Source organism: Saccostrea echinata, unplaced genomic scaffold (assembly GCF_033153115.1).
Source record: "Saccostrea echinata isolate AGI-Se365-2 ecotype Australia unplaced genomic scaffold, CSIRO_AGI_Sech_v1 ptg000016l, whole genome shotgun sequence".
In the NCBI taxonomy this organism is placed as follows: domain Eukaryota; kingdom Metazoa; phylum Mollusca; class Bivalvia; order Ostreida; family Ostreidae; genus Saccostrea; species Saccostrea echinata.
The window spans coordinates 18,037,578-18,057,500 of NW_026889765.1; the positions used below are offsets into that span (position 1 = coordinate 18,037,578).

At 31.8% G+C, this 19,923-nt stretch overlaps 1 protein-coding gene and 1 long non-coding RNA gene across 3 annotated transcripts in view; both read left to right on the forward strand.

The window, feature by feature from the left end:
* The first annotated feature begins 5,920 nt into the window (after positions 1-5,920).
* LOC133188200 (mycocerosic acid synthase-like) overlaps positions 5,921-19,923 on the forward strand; it is a 53,929-nt gene continuing 39,926 nt past the window's right edge. Inside the window, exon 1 of the mRNA XM_061323580.1 lies at positions 5,921-6,129. Within this exon, the coding sequence (XP_061179564.1) occupies positions 5,921-6,129 (209 nt within the window). The remainder of the gene's footprint in view (positions 6,130-19,923) is intronic.
* Positions 15,339-19,923, forward strand: part of LOC133188529 (uncharacterized) — a 20,237-nt gene continuing 15,652 nt past the window's right edge. The window contains exon 1 of one of the 2 annotated variants that reach the window (XR_009721301.1): positions 15,339-15,457. This is a non-coding gene — a long non-coding RNA (uncharacterized LOC133188529). The remainder of the gene's footprint in view (positions 15,458-19,923) is intronic. The other variant, XR_009721300.1, reaches the window with a different exon arrangement.

Below are 19,923 nucleotides of genomic sequence, written 5' to 3' on the forward strand. Positions count from 1 at the left end.
ATACGTCCTATTTATCCAGCAATGACATCTAAAACTTTGCCAAAATTTGATTTTTTACATTTTTCTAAAATCTATCTATTTATAGATACATGTTACTAAAAATAGGATTAAAAGCCCACCCATATTTTTTCATAAGATGACACTACTAATTGTCAAGTATAAAAACACACATAAGTTTTGGAAATTTTCCACGCACAATTTTTCTTATTTAGACTTAAAGATCCCCAAAAAATACTAAATTCCTCATTTTTTAAATTTTCAGAAACCATGTCAGTTTGCATGACCTTTTTCTTAGAGTGGGAATATTTTTAGATTAAATGATTATATGCCCTGTGTACCTTAAAACTTCATGTTATCATATGATCCAATGATTTTTGTTAGAATGTATTAGATACCGAAAAATATTCGTTTACATTTCCTCAATTTTCATGTTTTCGCTTGGTCAAAAAGGGCCAAAAATGGCCAAATTCAATGGATCCGTCTCCATGGCAACCGAGTGCACGTATGGAACTTCCGACACCATATTTGCTAGTTTTATACCAAGACACACCTGTGGTGTAAATTTCATCAAAATCCGAGACATGTCGTTTATAGATTTTTTGGTGCTTACAGAGAATGCGTGTTAAATTTTTGCTTCTTTCTCATAGAGATCTATTACTAAATTTTCTATTACATATGATTGCACCCATGGGAAAAGGGCCCTTATGGCAATTTTTACACATTTTAAGTTTTTCATGGATATTAATAGAGCAAGGTAAGAAGTTGCCAAATCTGAATTTTTATGACCCTACGTCAACTCTAAGTAGGTTTTTTCTTCATTTATATCAATGATACTTTGACAGGTAAACAGTGACGTCATGTTACTTTCGCACCAACGTCAAAAGTTTTCAGAGTGAACATGACTTTAATTTGCATTGTAATGTTACTACGGTAATAAATGTATGTTATTGAGCATTTCCAGAGACATTTTTGAGTCATTGTCTCTTTTAATAATTGTATAATATGATAATAAATAGTTGTATTAACTATTATCCATCATGCAGTTGTGTATAGAATTATGGGTGTTTGTTAGTTTGATTGTTTTACATTTCACTGTGCTGGAATGTCAGGAAAATCCGAGAAGCAAGCGGCTTCTGTTCAATATCAATTTATTCTCTCAAAACCAAAGTATTTATCTCGTGTAATAATCGTTTGAGAAACCTGTAGAATTCATTCGAAAATCATCTCATTTTAAGCATGGCTCTCGATAGGACGGGGGGGGGGGGGGGGGGGTTGAATCCGGTATAAACGATATCTCTTTCAAAATGTGAAGTTAAAAAATATTTCAAAAAAATTCTCGGGAACAACAATAAAATGGATGCTGCTGGGTAGAGAAAAATTTTTTTTTTTTTTTTTTTTTCTAAATATAATTAGACAGAAAATTTGTGAAATGTAGTAAGTTACCGTATACGCTGTACAACAATTTAAGGACATTAAGTTGATACACTGCATGTTAAGCAATATTCGATAAAAAAAATGTCCAAACAAAAAATTAGAAGGACTTCTGCCCGCATGTGGTAACAAAACTTCTTCTCTTTTTAATTGAAATGATACATGCACATTTTTTCAGTCACAGCAAGGAACATTTTTGAATAATTAATTTTAAGTAAGCAGGTTGATAAATTATAAACAAATGGATGAATTATAATTCACATGCATTTAAAATGAAAGGAACAGATCCAGGATGACCAGTGGTGGGATTGTGTGTGTGTGTGTGGGGTGGTGGGGTTAAAAGTAAAATGACAGAAACATGCAATACTTGTACATGTAGTTAACATGAGTTTAATAGCATACGAGGGTTGTTGTATTTTTAAAATCTTCCTACATTTAAGGTGTGCAGGGGGGATGCCTTCCCACCACCAACCCCATAACCTCCAGATACGTCATTTGGTTAGGTTTGAAATAATATTGACATAATTCCTCAATTTATTTTTGCACCTTGAACTCTCTCCTTACGTACATGTATATGAGCAGGGTCATTTTCAAAACAAACAGCGATCATGAGCTCCACATGCCTGGAACTGGAAACTTAATTGCTATCAAATCTAGTTAATCATGAGAAAAATTGCGTCCTAGAATAACGATTTTGTTTGACTTTGTAAAATTAAATGGTTTTAGAAGAACATGGGAATTAATAGATATCTGGTATTTTATTGTCATTTCAACAAATTTTATCCGAACTTTGAATGAAATCAATATGTCATTTTTTTAAATTAATATCAAATAGATTTTTCTAAGAAATAAATCATAAATAATTATATATATGTTGTCGTTATGAATCAATGACATGCAGATTAATTAATAGAATTTTTTTTCTGCTGGGGGGGGGGGTAAAAATTAATTGAAAGTTTTATATATCCAGTAAGTTAAATGCGACTGGTTCATAATATTCCTTGACTGGCTGAGTTTTTAAATGACAAATTTTTACGATGTGGCACACATTTAGATACATGTAAATATTGTTATGTTATGGTGTGTGTAGAATCCCCCCCCCCCATTTCTCGCGGCTTCTTTATCGTATGAATGTTATTGTTTTCAAATGTTATTGTATATGAAGTTTTACAATATAAAAAATCCATTCTTGCCCCATGCCAGAGACTTGGATATGCTTATTCTTGTAAAGCTTTACAGATACACTGTAAAGTAGTTAGGTCCCAGTAATATAAAATGACCCTGGCCCTCTTCCCCGGTCTCCTGCACTGCCACAAAAATTAAAACTTGCAAACATATTCTTAGTCTTGTGTGCAGTATATTTTTAGCATTTAATTTAATTTGTACAATGCATGTTTAAATACAATTTGATCTTAACAAGATTTATTTCAATAAATCCAAGTAACAAAATCAGCCCGTTTACATAATTCAACGGCAAGTTAAGCAATATCATACTAAATCGATAACTGAGATTATTATTTCAATAAAAAAACGAGTTTTAGATTGATAATAGAAATGTAATGACATGCAATGCTGAGATTCTATGAATGACAAGGATTACATATATTTGACTTCTAAGTGACTAAAAACTGCAGATAAAGCTAAAATCTTTGAACTTTTTTATGCACAACACGAGTACCAAAATGTTATATTTTCGAGTTACTGAAAATAAATAAACAGCAAAAGAAAAAAAAAGAGATAGAGATTTCTTTTCATAATACGATATTGTTGTGTTTTTGAAAATTCGCCTTTTCATTAAAGTTTCACATTTCACATTGTATTAATAAACTCGATTTAATGTAACATCTCTCTCTCTCTCTCTAAGACACACACACACACACACACATCAGGTATACATACATGTAAACTTTTTTTAAGCTAGAACAATTAGAACAATTTTATTTCATTCGGTAGTTTTTGTTTGTTTTCAAGTACTTACATCGGAAGTGGCAACAACAAAAATAAGACGAAACAATTTTTTTTTTAATTTCATTTGATTTTATTTAAATTTATGATCATTATTACTGAAAAAAAATTAAAATTCAAGTTATTTTAAAAAAATAATTTCATGTTAAAATAAATACATGCACATGTAACAGATTTAAAAAATAATAAATGAAAGTCTGGTTCAATGTAGTATATATTTCTTATTCTATATTTTTTTTTTCTCTTTCACTTTGACAGCTGCTAGTTCCATAAGCTTTCAAAAATACTTTTAAAGAAAATATAAATATAATACTTACAATTAAAACGTTTTTTTTACTGATGATAAGTAAGATTTTTAAAAATATTTTTTATACTACGGGAACAAATTTGTATGAGTATGTTGATAATGGTTTAAAAAAAAGAAGAAGAGAAAGTCCCTCCATGGTACCTCTCTAGTATCTCGCTTGTCAGAGTTACCTCTCTTGTTTTTATTTATAGTTCTTAAAAATAATATCACGTCTGTCATTCGTTCGTACTTTTGCTAGATTTGTGAAAACTTACAAGAATACTTTTCTTTTCTGTTGGAAGAAGTGTGATCAGTTTCAAATTTTTGGCAATTAAAGCATTTTACAACAAAAATTTATGCGCGATGTACCAATGCTTCAATGTTTACATGATCGATGTGTTGAGAATGATGGAGGCGGATTTTATACTGTAAGAAAAACGATTTCCTCTGCAATATTTTGATAATATATCCGTGTCTAACAAATAACTTCAATTTGTCTATATATCAAAATCGCATTCGTTCATCCATATTCAAATATCCAGAAAATCACCTTGTCTGAAGCTTCTATGCATGTATAGGCAGGGGCGTAGCTTCCATTGTGGCAATGAGGCAACTGCCTCACTAGATTTTTCACCACCACCACCCCTTCCCATTATCAACAATACATTGCAGATAATTCGTAAAAAGTAATGGCATTTCTTTTAACATTTTAAGCAGTTCTATAATGTTGAATTGAAGTTTTAAAGAAAGAAGAAAAGTTTAATAAGATGCGCTTTCACCTTTAAATGTTTCAAAAGTTTTAGTAAACATATTTATTAACTCTTTTACATTCTTTTATAGTATGCAGTATCATGCTGAAGTCTTAAATAAAGAAACTATTACAGCAAATGAAATTACATTGCATTTTAAAACCCAAAACTCCATTTTCTGTTGGAGTGCCCCCCCCCCCAATGACACCATCCGGAAACTGCTGGGGGTTCAAGGTGGCCCCAGACCTCTCGCTGCTACATGTATGGTTTTGCCTCACTAGAATTTAAAGTCAAGCTACGCCCCTGATAGGAAATGCATAGCACAGATCAGAGACGTATTATAAAGCTATGTAATAATATGTAGTAAAGAAACGGGTTTCGAATAAAATTCTAAATATTTTAATTAATATCAGTGGACTAGAAGATAAAAAAACTGAATTAAAGATATGAATGAACATAAATAATTATTTCAATGTTGAGAACAACGACGAAAGTGAGCTAGACGTGTCAAAACGTAAAACACGTGGATAAAAAAATCTGCGTCGACGCTCACCGTCTCCAACGTCATATCTTTATGACGTTATTTCTCTGTTTTAGCAAAATTGCCATAAGGCCCTTTTGTCATGGGCGCAATCATATATGTATAAATAAAATCATTTACGCATCATACATTAAATTTCATCTAATTTTAATCTTCTTTCGTCAGGTCATATATAATTAAATGTATGAAACAATTTGTTTGTAAGGATTATTTATTTTTTAGTATAACGGATAATATGTTACACATGTAGCTACTACATGAAGAACAATTACTTTTTTCTTTATAGCAAAAGAAAATGTCTATCCTTCCTGAATTAACTTTTTTTTTTCTTTCTGATTCTTTAAAATAAATTTTCGACTAACACTAGGCTTTAAAAATGTTAGGAACAATATGCACGGTGATAGAAATTTTATTTCAAGTTGGAAATAACGTTTGCTCAGAAAAAAAAAAATTAATTTTGTATAACAATCCATGTTTCTGAGAATATGACTTTCAAACCTAGTCTTATATTACATTTTGTCTTACTGTGCCGTGTTTTAAAACTGATATACATACGAGTAATAGAACTATTTGATTGGCGTAGATTGCCGAAGAGGCGGACAATTGTTTTACTTCGATGAATTTCTTAGGATTGAGAAGACTAATTGTTCTTATTCATCAATGTCATAATAATTTTCTAAATAGTACACGTGGTAAATTTATGCTAAATGAGTTTTATGTTAATTAGTTCTACGGAGTGTAAATTTTAACCATCCGGTTTGGTTAAGGCGACCCAGTGTCAATCAAAACTTCATCCAATAATAATTTCTATCGGACCTGACGTAATAAGTAAAAGATAAAATAAAAAAAAATATCGAATATACTTCATAATCTTCACCCTTCCTACTGAAAGCAAATTGATAATCTGAAAATGTTATCAAAAATGTTTTTTTTTTTTAATTTGAAAAAATGAACGGACAGGAAGCCATTGCAATAGTGGGGGTCGGTTGCAAGTTTCCTGGAGCTGATGGTTTGGAGGAATTTTGGCGAGTTCTTAAAAATGGCGAAGATCATGTCCAGGATATACCAAAAGAAAGGTTTAATGTTGACGCCTTTTTTGACATTGATCCTGATGCACCTGGTACAACATATATAAGGAAAGCCGGAATCGTTTCAGGGTAGGAAAGATAAATCTATCAAAAATTCTTTCTCTCTATCTCTCTCATTTTATTTCGACCGTGCTGCTACCTCTAAAGCTTGAAACTGTACTTGAAAAAAAAAAATCAAGTATGATTTACGCACAGGGAACAAAACGTACGGGGATAATAGTCTGATAATAGTTGCCATGTTTGTGTTTTTTTTACAAAAGTATTTTATGTTCCTTTGTTATTCCTACAAGTCCGAAGCCAAGTCAACTGAGCTAGTTTTTTGATGGATTAAGAGAAAAAAACAGCAGTATTGAAAGTGAAAAAATGTCATTTATTCAAGTAAACGACGCAAAACAAAAATGCACATAAAGTATTTCTCTGTTGTATACTTTTTATAATTACAAATTTGATCGTTCGTCAGATTTTGTGTTTATAACGTTTACTAAGAAAATCAATTGAATTATTTCCCTTGTAACATTATTTTAACACTTTTCGGTTATCCAAATCAAAGGTTCTGTATAATTATAACTTAAAAATTATATTTAACGGTTTAAAAAAAATGACAAGTGTGATAGAATCAAAACCTGATTGAAAATATGAAAACATAAAGTCAAACGAAATGCAATTAAAAAAAAAAAAGAAAGAGAGATAAGAAATAAAAACAGATTATAAGAATACATAAAAGAAAGAAACGCACGCTTTATGAGAAACTTTTGAATACCTAAGTGATATCTAAATGAAGCTTATTTTCTTTGAATTGGTGTTTTTTTAATTTATATGTATTTCCTATTTTTAAAAAATACTTCAAAAATCTAACAGTCGATCATTTTTAAATGAGAGGTCGGCAGTCATTTGATGCTGGACCGATTGGTGAAATGTTCCTTACTAAGTCAGAAACGTACTTACATTCCCATCTTTTACTGACAAACTTAGACAATTACTGACAATGTGCTGCCTTTACTGCAAAACTTAGACAATTACTGACCGTTTGAATCAAGTTTAAATAAATGTGTTGAATAATTGTACTTTATCCCTATCACTGTTCAATCTAAAGAAATAAAATATCAACAAATTAGTTTTCATCAATTTATTCCTTTGCAGACGGATGCTAAATATACCCGCCTTTAAATGTATGCTAGTAGTTTGAATTGTTTCCTTTTTTCATTGATCGGAAATACATGTTTGTAATTTTTTTATCAACAGGACGGAAAAATCTAAATATACTAAGACCTAGGACTTGAATAGTTATTGATCGGTAATTTCATTTCTTGGACATCTGTACAAGTCATATATACCGCTGTTTGGGATATCCGGTTTCAATCGATCATAACTGAGTTCCCTTGTGAACGAGAGAAGTGTGGTAAATTTCTAGAGCTTCAAATTATAAACTGTGCCTTGTTAATTTTGTCACTAAAATATTATATCTAAGAAAACGGTTTCTCGCATAAAATATTAGCACACATGTATATTCTCCAAGTTACACGAAAACCCCAATATCTAGTATACATGCAAAGGATTTTAAAGGTGCAAATTTCTGTGACCACGTGGTACAATGTACAATCGTAATCATTATCAGTATTAAGGAGATGGGCGAACATAGCGTGCAGAAAGCCTATAGCTTCAGATATATAAAAATCATGTTCAGTTTGTGAATTTAGTATTTAGAGTAAAGTTCTCATTATTGAAATTTATGATATTATGATAAACAAAACTTTTCTGAGGAAAATTTTCTCGGTAAAATTTATTCTTTTATTAAAAAAATTAATGTGGTATTCGTGTGGTTCGAACCCTAGCAATAAAAATCCTGAGTATCATTTTCTTTCGAGACTAGCACGCTAACCACTAGACTACACAAGTCCTGATGAAGTGTGGCATTTAAATCATGTTTGTGATATGACCCTTGACTTAATGGACTCCAAGTATTTCTCGAAAAGCTGCGAATGTTATGTCATAAAAGTATATTTTTAATGTATAGTGGGTCATTGCTCCATATTTTTGGTAACCAAAAAATGTATATTTTTATGCAAACTTTGAGGATTAACTTTCAAAAAGGTGGAGCAAAGACCCACTCATATCGAAAAATAGTATTATAGTATGAGAAAATGACTCTTTTAGCCCGCTTTTGTGTGTGTCTGGTATTTCACAGGCAAATAATTTCAATCTTTGCGGGATTTTTGCAAATTGTAGAGATTTTACATAAAGTATATTTTTATGTTAGACGAAATATCAAGGAAAATTTTGATATAATTGAAATTTAATTTTCATCTTCATGTTTGTCACACTATAGGATTATTGCTCGTCATGTTCACCCATCTCCTTTATTTATTTGTTCATTTGCGTCAGTTTTGATTAATATTTTTCACTTTCTTTTTTATAGTATTAAGATTATTTACAATAAGTCCCCACCATATCCCGTGCCGAGTTGCCGTTCATCTCTCTCTCTCTCTCTCTCTCTCTCTCTCTCTCTCTCTCTCTCCAAAAAAAAATAAATATTGACCCAGGCGAAGTGAATGTAGATAGTTTAAGATATAGTATAACATCCGACTGAAAATAAAGTTTAATTGTTACGATCTGGTTGCATGTAAATTGTTTTCAAATAATTATTCTTAAATTATTTATAAAAAGTTTCGAAAATATACCTGGAATTATTTTCATGTTTTTTTTTTAAATTGATAAACAAACTTCACATGCATGCAAGCGACAACACATTCATTATTGTTCTCTCACTTTACCGTCCCTTGAAATGTACATCGCACACTAATCCGACTTAACAGAAAAAAAATTTAGGAAGAAACCCTAAAAACGTATTTTTGCAACACTTTAGTAGTGATTTCCCAGTGGCGGATCCAGGAATTTCATAAGGGGGGGTAGAAGGCAGGAGGTCTTGGGGCTGCATTGAAGCCCCAATTGGGTCCAGGACAAAGCCCTGGTGGGGGTCCGGGGGCAAAGCCCCCGTAAGCTGACGAAGTCTTACAAATAAGAGGTGTTGTTCCCTTGATTTTAGGATAATGGACATATAAGTTCTAAAAAAAAAAATCAAAATGTGTGTGTGTGCTTGGGGGGGGGGGGGATTCCCGGCGCTGGATACACCTTTGTTTCTCCTTTTTCATTTATTTATTTTTGTATGTTAGAAATTGCAGCTAAATCTTAAAAGTTTGTTCTTTCCCGAATTGGATTTTCACATTTCAATTTTAATTAATCATTCATTTAATTTATCTAAAATAAATCTAGTATATATTTTTTTTTAGAATAACTTATTTATTTAAAAAGAGGGAGACAGATTGTAGTTTGCATGATTATTAAATTGTATGTGTTGAATTGCTCAAAATTGTGTTGAAGTACAGAGAGGTCTATCAGTCGCCGTAATGTTGCGTAACTAACTTCCTGTGATATCCTGCGAGCGCCCTTCAGTGTATTGCAGCAGTGACACCTATTGTCTTATTTTCTCGCTACCGTACACACTCGGATCGCCTCAAGGGATTTCTTCTACACTCAGGTGCTTCACAGAGTTTCCGATTGTGTGTTCAATGTTGGTTATCAGCTAATAGACTTGAATCATTTTGGACAAATAATAAGCAGAGTATTACTGTAAAATCAACTAGTTTATTAACTGAACAAAGTTCCCGACCACGCTATGAAACGTCGATTAATTTTTTTTTTTTTTTTTTTTTTTTTGTTTTAGGAATTGGCATTGAGGTTGTTTAAATCTTTGCTGGTAATTCTTAAAATAAATCTACGGACAATTAAAGTTTAACAGTTTAAATAACCACAGTAAATAAAAGTTTGATTTTTTTATGCGAAGAGTTTAAAAAAAAAACATACAGATATAGGGTATGAAGATCATCTGTTTCACACGTAAATACGATTTGTTTTAAACATTTAATCACTATCAAATTAGAGACATAAATATTTGTATGTCTGCATGCATAATCTAATGCACCATCTTTGTGTAAACTAACAAAATGTGCACACCTCAGCACGACATCAAAGCCTTACCATTCAATCAAGCGAGAAACTATCCAAATTATGCTATCGATTTTATTGATAAATCAATCGCTCACACAAAATAAAAAAATCGATATGATTGTTCCTGGCTTAAAATTTTCACGGATCTCGAAAATTCTCACCCAAAACACCTTGCAAAAGATATAATCAGAATACTCCCTCGTCCATATATTTCATGAATTAAACATTACAAGGTTTATGTCAATTGTTTCTCGCTTTCTGTGTTAGAAACAGCAAATTCTACCACCAATAGGATATTATTGAGACATAAACAGATAAAACATAAGTACTAATTAAACAAGACCTCATTGTTTTAACAAGCATGTGTGCTCTATCTTAGGAAAACAATTATTGATAATACATCTTTATCTAAGATCGAACGCGTGTCGTACCAACCCCCCCCTTCGACCTCTTTAAATTTGATAAGAAAATGGATATGACTTTCTACCAACATTCTATTTGATAAGAAAATGGCTATGAATTCTATCAACATTCTATTTCAAGATGTCGCATCAACAACTAAACGTTTGAAAATGTAAAACTAGCAATTCAAAGAGTATTTTACTCTACTTGAAAAGCATGAATTGCTTTAAGTCAGCCAATATATATGTATCATTTTCAATCCAAATTAAGTTAAAAATATACATGTGAACTATATTTCGTGTCAAACCGCTGATTTTTTTTTTTTAAACATACATGCCAACTTTCCCGATTTAGGCGGGATCCTCCCGATTTTACCCTTTGATCCCGCTCTCCCGATCGGGAAAGCAAAATTGCCCAAAAATCCCGATTTGAAAAAATTCAACCTAAAATTTCCGATTTTCTGAGTTTCCCTACCGCAATATTTTGTCAATCGGGATTAGAATATCAGACTTGTTTATTCAATGCACACAGATTAGTCTCTTTGTTTATTTAACGCATGTAGAGGTGTTAATTAGCCACAGGAAATCACTTCTCGCTTGAACGCACACAACTGTCCAGGTACAGGTAACATAGCCTGGAGCAGTTAGAGGATTAAACTTTTCAGTCAGAAGGGGTATGCATATAGTGAAACACATAGATTTAGGGTATAATTAAATATCATTTTATTAAAAACAAAAATTGAATACAGTAATATGATAAACTAACAACAAAATCGGAATTAATCCATATTGATCGTTTTTTAAAAACGAAAGTACAAAACAACAAAGCATAGCTGCTGATTTTAAAATATTATAAAGTTTACCGGTTAAAAGAAGATTCATGAAAATAATTTAGATGAAACAACAAAGTCTTATACCTCAAGTACACTGAATCCCCCCCCCCCCAATGTAATATGACAACGGAATACCCACACGACACTGCCAATATTATGCAAATTAAAGTTCATCATGTTTATAACAATTTTAATTTTTGTTTTAAATAATTGATGATCTCAAGAGTAAATTTATTTCTTCAAATTGTTTTGTGTGTGTGATTAAATTAATCATCATGATGTCTACTTATTAAAAGGGAATAAATTGACACTTCTGTTTAAAGTACATACCACAAACAAATTTTCTTATCTCTCTCTCTCTCTCTCTCTCTCTCTCTCTCTCTCTCAGACACACAGTGCATTGCAATTTTTCAATATTTCTTTCAATCTAATGTCTAATTAGGAAATTCTAATTGTGTAAAATGTAAATATAGAATTTAACAAATGTTTCCCAAGAAATTGTACAGTAACAAAACTTCATATATTTCTAAAACTTTGCAAAAAAATTTATTGAACTGAAAGTTGTACATTTTCACATTTTTCACCAAATTATGTGTCTTGTTCAAACATAGTGTTGTTAAACTAAACAGATATCTCTTCTTTAGTGAGAGAGGTTTCTATTTAAGCAAAAGATATTGAATTTTGGAAGGAGAAAAATTGTTTGTATTATTTATTCTTAAATTGTATTAACAAGTGATATTGATATTATAAATTTAAAAAAAAAAATGGGATAAACATTTATTTTCACGACAAAATGCCGCGAAATTAAAGCTTTGAAAATTGTCGTCACGCGCAAAATCCCCCATGGGAATTTTCAAAAGTTGGCATGTATGTTTAAAATAGCTTATTTATTTAATTTTTCATCACTTAATACCAAATGAGTTGCTGTGCATTACAAATCATTACAGTAAATTAACACTAAATAAATAACATTCTCAAGTTCCAGATATGGAAATCAATTAAAAGATGCATTTTATTCAAAAGAATAAAATGGGCAGTAACTAAATCAATGAATATCAATGATCAAAGAATATCAATACAGACCCATGGCAAAAAAAGTTAACTGTCCAAACTTGAAAAACTAAAAATCCTATTTTGGGAGGCGGAACCTACTTTTTAGTATATTTTTTATTTTCTTTCAAATTCTGGAATTTGGGTATGTTTGACTGTACAGCACACAAATGGGGGGGGGGGGGGGGGCAGCATCCACGTTAAAAATTACATAAGAAAACTACACCAAAACACCAAAAGCTTATTCTCAGAAAAGGGGTCAGTAATTGTTTAAGTTTATCAGCACCGACTAAGATTGTCAGCACTTTTCTAAGTTTATCAGCACCGGCAGTAAAACGGTCAGTAATTGTCTAAGTTTTGCAGTAAAGACAGCATATTGTCAGTAATTGTCTAAGTTTGTCAGTAAAAAATGGAAATGTCAGTACGTTTCTGACTTACATATAGTAGTGGTTGGACGTTTCTTTTTCGTATATATGAAGGGTGATCAAAACGTTCCCGAACTAATTGAATAACTTCCATAAAAGAAATCAAATTGTGTTTCAGTGTTTTTTGTTCTTTTAAAGTAGGCCTCTCTGGTTTTTAGGATAAAAAAACACAATATTTTTTATTCCCAAATTCGACTATCTTTGCTTAAATAGGTGTCTCTCTCACTAAAGAAGTGGTGTCTTGATATCTGCTTGGTTAAACAACTTCAGGCTTGTCCAAGCCACTATATTTGGTAAAAATCGGAAGAATGTAACTGTACAGATCAATATGTTCTTGAAACGTTTTAGAAATATTACCGGTATTCAGTTTGTTACTGGAAAGCTTCTGGGAACATTTTTAAGAGTCTATGTTTACATTTTACACAATACAATATATATATATATATATATATATATATATATATATATGACATATGGCTTTAGGAGACCATGGAGGATATATTTTCTGGCTTGGGGAGACCACTGGATTAAGGCGACCTTTTTCGGTCTCCCTATTATTTTGACCTCATCAGTATTGCAAATGTCTTTTTTTAGATAAATAAACAGTCTGCCATTAAATATTATTAATCTTTAACTCTGTTATTTAACATTCAAAAGTTGTCTAATTTCTATCATCTTCCCTAAAAAAGAAAAGAAATTATAACCTACGTATAATTTCAAAGGATAATTTTTCTGCATTTTGGAGACCATGAAAAACATGCAATTAAACAAAAAATCTAGCATATATATTTTTTCCGCTTTTGATTTTTTCAAATGAGTGTTTCTTTAACTTAGTTTTTCAGGTTTTATGTTAAAAACCTAAAAAGGAAAAATATTGTAAATTTATGAACCATGTTTTGAATTCTTAGCAAGTGCTTTCCGTCACTTGTTCCGAATGCCATCGGAATGCCCCTTCAGTTTTCAGAAAATGACCTCTGAACACATGGATGTTGAGAAATTTGGGTAAGTAACTAAAATGATACAGTAATAAGTTGTAATTAAGAATACACAAGACAAACATTCGTTGTTTTTTTTTATGTTTTTTTTTTTTTTTTTTGGCCTAGATCTAGTAATTTAGCTTTCAAGAGAAAAAGTATGATTTTAAATAATCGTTAGACTATAGTTCGGTATATAAAATCCTGAAGGAAATTCGAAATAAAGTTAAATGATAGGCCCCTATATTTTTTAATTCTTTTATGCAAGTCCACAAACAAATTAAATATTTAAAGATTAGGCCGAACGTAGAAAAAAATGGTCTCGCAAGTTGACGCAGCTATTTCGAGCTTAAGAATTTAAATTAAACTTTCTGTAAACAACATGCAGGACATGATCATCATGATATAGTATAAATGAAACAGACCCTGTAAGAAAAAAAAATAGCTGTAATTTAATAATTGTTTATTAATATAATGTGATCCTCTGCTAATAGAATATATATGCTGTAAAAAAAAATCTGAATCAGGGTGAAGCAGATTTGATACAATACATGGCTGAAGGAACGGGGGGGGGGGGGGGGGAGCAGGCCCCCTGTAATTTTGCTGAAATTTAGGTATACTATAGAAAACATTGCTCTTTTATGCTTGGGCCCCCTCAATAATAACCTCTGATGATCTATTTTTCTTTTGCTTTTGGGCCCAATCAAAATTTTGACCTCTGATAATGTATTTTTCTTTTGCTTATTAAAAATTTTTGGTTTGTAGCCACCCCCAACCTGAAACTGAGAAGTGTTGTTTGGTTGTGCTCACCCCCCCCCCCCACCCCCTCCAACTAAATTACGTACGGGCCTATTCTCCATCCCTGAGGTTTTCTTTCACCAAAGAAAGATTAATTGGTAACAGTTCAGATATATATAGCAATATTTACGGAAGGGAATATTCTCGTTTAATTATGAAGATGTGGCAGTAACTCAGTCAAAGCCACGGTGAGTGTAACATTTATTTAATATTATTGTTAATGTTTACAAATAGTGAACTACTGATACTATGAAATTTTAATGGATATATAGAAAATATACAAGTACAACCATTTATTGTAAAGCACATACATGAAAAGCTTCTTTTTTTCCCCAAGCAATTGGAAATTCTTCAATTTTCCATGAAATTACTTTATTTCGTATGTATGATAATTTATTTCGTATTTTAATTCAGTCAACAAATCATTGTCGCAGCCTAGTTCCCTTCATTATTTTCAGCAGTTCAGTGACAGAGATAAAATGATCATTTGAGGTTTATACCCCCCCCCCTTCCCCACCAAATGAAACTGAAAAATGTTTGGTTTTGGTCCCCTTCAACTGAAATTGATTCCTACTTACCATGCTTACAGGCTTAACTATGAAGATGTGACATGGAGTGTAATATCAATAATTGTTCAGATGGATACATAAGCTGATATACGTATCAAATTTTAATGGATGGATAGAAATTAATATACAATTACAACCATTTATTATAAATTACATAAAGATAATTTTTCAAGCAATTTGAAATTCTTCATTTTTTATGATAATATTTTATTTCGTTTTGGTTTGTTCGTATCAACAAATCTGTGTACGAGTTAATAACGCAGCCTGGTTCCCTGCATTTTCAGTGACAGAGAACCAGAATAAGATTGCAGGGAAACAAGCCTCAATGTTACAAGGTTTGAGGTTTGTTTATTTTATATTTTAATTTACACTTTTTAAAAATTATTATTATTATGCAAAAATCTGTGTGTAGATGAATATTTACATTTTAATGTTAATTAAGTCGTTTTGTGGTTCATTTATTTGCGGTGACTGTCCCACGTGTGTTTACCTGTTTACATTCACCTACTGACCTAAAGTCTTCAAAATATACCTTCTGTAATCATGACTGTTGTAATCTTGTTTTTATGTTAGTTTACCGTATGTAACTTGACTGTTGTATAGATTTATAGCGATCACTGCAAGCTTTTAATATTTAGGTGAAGAGAAATTTCAGACTATCAATCACAGGCACTTGTTTCATATACGGTGCATCCCTACTTATTTTTACCACAAGATATCTAACTCAATTTCAGGCACCCCCGCTTCAAGCTCGTATTTTGTTCATGTATCTTATCAATCATTAACCTACTTTTAAATGACATCGTTCGCTTCGAGAGACTTTTTTCTTGTCAAATAAATCGTTTCAGACATCTCTGGTCGAGCCTCTTTATTGTAAACCACTCATTTATTCCTCGAGATGGGATACAACTTCCAGTTGGGGGTAGAATAATACCAGAGACTTCCGAGTATTCCATTCCTAGGTCTCTGGTTTTATCCTTCATTTATAACCCCAACCACAAATTTGTATTGAAAAATTACCTTGATACATTTTAAGACTTTAGATTGGATACAAATTTCATTTTTTTTCACAGGTCACGAGGTTTCAACTTAAAAAATAAAAATTCTCACCGTTAAGATATGTTGGAAATTTGAGCTTGATGTGTTGATAATTTGCCAAATTATTATGTAATAAAGGGGACTTTATATGATCACCCGGCACTGTCGCTTTAGTTACAGTCTTCACAACAATTCTTTTTCAGCACATGCCCTTTGGGCATGTAGACCTATCATTTTTTCCAAGGCCATTCAAATTTGTACATGTCCTACTCAAAATTCTTACATTTACCAGTATTCACACTGCTCAACGCGTTATCAGCTATTCGGTTGTTATCGGGCATTCGGTGGATAACAACTTTTGACAGATTAGTAAATTGTGGCAAATAAACACTGTAACAATAGAAACAGAGAATGTTGTTTGTGCTTTTTTTGAACAGGAATGAATACAGATACGAAGTAAAGCCCCAATATATCTTATTATAGTATCTGTGAGTCTTGGGAAGACTTTAAAAGTCAAATTTGTTATATTTTGCAAGTTTTTGTTTGATTGTCATTGCTGCATATAGCCTCTTTCTTCAAAATTCGTATATTTACCTTACATTAATTATTGTCCACAATATGGCATCGTCGGAATCTCGCAAAGATGTAATTAAAGGGTAAAAATTTCCGTTTTTTCACTTTCAGGTTGTTATCGGAAATACGGTTGAATGGTTCACTTTGTTATCAGAAAATTCGGTTTTTGTTATCGGAAACAAAGGTTGTCATAGGTTAGGAAAAATGTAAAGAAACAACAGAAATCTTCAATAAATCAAAATATTTGAAGTGGCAGGCACACAATTCTGATTTTTGGCTATCATTTGTGTCATTTTAGAATATGTAACTTTAAAAATGAGTGTATTGTTTTGAATGTTTTTGACATTTCTCATAATTACTGAAATGTGTATGATCGTCACCTGTTCGAAAATATGGTATAAGTTTTAAAAAACCTCTGAATTACAAATCTCTATTGTAACCAAAATAAAATGCCAGATTTAATTATTGCGATTCTTACGTGGCATTATTCGCAATATAAAAGCATCGCAATAATTGCTGAATTCACAGTAATTTACTCTTAGTTTTCTGTGTGTTGCCTTTCAGTTACGCACTGTTCTTAGCTTTCGTCTCTGTTTTCCTTGCTTCGTCTTTATTCGTTGAATTTGCATTTTTGATCTACCCTTAAACGCCTTTTGTTAGTACTAAGTACATACATGTATTAGTTTGGTATAAATCAGTTTATGAATCTAAACTCAAGGGTGGCTAAATGAATTTTCCAAAAGAGTGTTAGGCCAAATATGACTTAGAATTCGAATTTTTGAGAAAAATATTGACTTTACCAGTTTACAAAAAGCGTTACTGACGGAATGAAATTATTTTTAACAAAATATGAAGATAACGAAAGAACAGTAATCAAGTTCAAAAGTCCATTGAAACAATATAAATTTGGAACAGAGTAAACACGGACTTCTAGCTAAAACATCAGAGGTTGGTTCAGGGGCCAAGAAGGAATAAACACCCCTTGTCGATCGGTCTCACCCGCAGTGTGCTCTTTGTCCTTATCGGCCAAAAGGAAAACCCTAATAATTCAATGTGTAGGTGGAGCTCATGCTTGGATCGGGGGGGGGGGGGGCAATTTGCAGATTTATTGAATATTTATACTCAAGCAAATAAAAAAAAACCCTTGGTACCCCCCCCCCCCCATTGAAAACGTGGATCATTGTTTGTAGAAAAAGTTAAACATATAAAGAAGTATAGTGAATCGACCCCCCCCCCCCCCCATGAAAAAAGATTTTTAATTAATTAATTATTGTTAATTAATTAATTAATTATTTTTTTTAATTTTGTCTTACTGGACCATGTTTTTGTAAAAGGATAGTCGCCTTAATCTACTACATATCCAATTATAAAAAGAAAGTCATGCTAAAAAGCATTTGTTTATAAGGCTAGACTCAAGGAAATCCTATTCATCTAAAGCAGTATTTATTTTCTACTTTTATAAGGAACAAATGTCAACTTTTTACAAGACTCTTTCTAAGACTTCAAAAACCTTGAAATCATATATTACATGTAAGATGCATAAAATGAAAGTTATTGCATGAAAAGTTTTCAATTACAAGCTATATGTTGAGACTTTTTAAATTAAATAATACTTATTTTTAAGAGTTATCCTTCCTGGCGGAGGATCGGATATCCTTAAAACACATTATTTGCTTTTTTCAAGGGTTGACAGATTATAATTGACTTTTTCCTCAATAATATTTCTAAAGCTGAAAGAAATTTTTTAACCTGAGTTTCCGATAACATACACCCATAAAAACCGAATTATCCGGCAACATCAACCTTGTTGATGATAACATGTTTTCACCTAACGAGACAGTTTAAATGCCTGTTTACTAATCCTTAATTTGGATTTTTGATCTCAGTCTGCTTACCCACAGGTATTTGATTGTCCATGGAATAAATAAACCATTTTGTTTTATAGAATAAACTTATTTTGACTTCTACAAAAGCTAAAATGTGATGAAATGTTCCGAAATTTTTAAAAAATATCATTTGAAAGCGCTGCATATCTTTAGAAAGAGAGCGATTTGGTTTGTGCTTTTTTGCTGCTGAAAGTATAATCATTTATCTGCCAAAGATCACAAACTTTGTTTGCTGAAGTGCACAATCATTGTTGAATTAAGAAATTTAAAATCACCTATGTTTTCTAAATATTGTTTTCCTTGCACCGAATGCTCGATAACAACCGAATAGCCGATAACGCGTTGAGCAGTGTGAGTATTGTGCAACAAAAAAAACCCATTAGGTATAAAGGTTTTATATTAATTTTTTCAGCGTCGTAAACCAACCATGGCCTGTGATTGCCATTTTCTAAAGCGTTTTTGTTCATAAATAACTTTTGAGTTGCATGCTGGTCATTTGTTGGCCGGTTTAGCTGAACTGAATTTCTGAAATGGGATCATGACTGTAGTGCCACAGTATGTGGCATTGATGAACATCTCATAATTTAGCAAGCAACTTCGAGAAAACAAATAGGTTAAACTAAACACTTCAATGATTAGATTGACAATCATTTGACAGGTCGTATCGAGAATGTAGACAGGCAATCCATCGACATTACATATAGCAACGTTTAAGCGAATAATGGGGGTAGGACAGAATAAATGGCAAGTAAAGATCGTACAACGAAAGAAGATTCACATATGCCCTCTTCGGACATGTAATTTGGCAATTTTTACATGCCCGGCTGCAAATTTAACAGGTCCCTGGCATTGGACTCCCGGGTTATTTGGAAGACTGTTAGTTTAGTTTCATGAGGTCCGACAACATTGATTCTCAATGTCTGCTCCCTCTACCCCATACACTTATCTTGATAAAATTATATAAATGATATTATTAATTATATAAATTGATATAAATTATATAAACCGGTCTTGTTTATATAATTTTACAATGTCATAAACAGCTGCTTAAGTGCATGCATATAATATTGTAAATGGATTTATATATAGGATTAGGGAAAGATCCTCACTTGATTATGGCAGCATATTTAGCTCGTAGGAGTTTATTATCTACCACACATGATCAATGTCACTTTTGGATGTGAATGACTTTTGACACCCTAACCATGCTAACTTCAGTTCAAATCAACGTTAACTTTATGTGACGTCTCTCTGAATCTTTTTTGGCATGTAACTTGGGTAAAACCAATTAAGTACTCTTGATGCATTTGA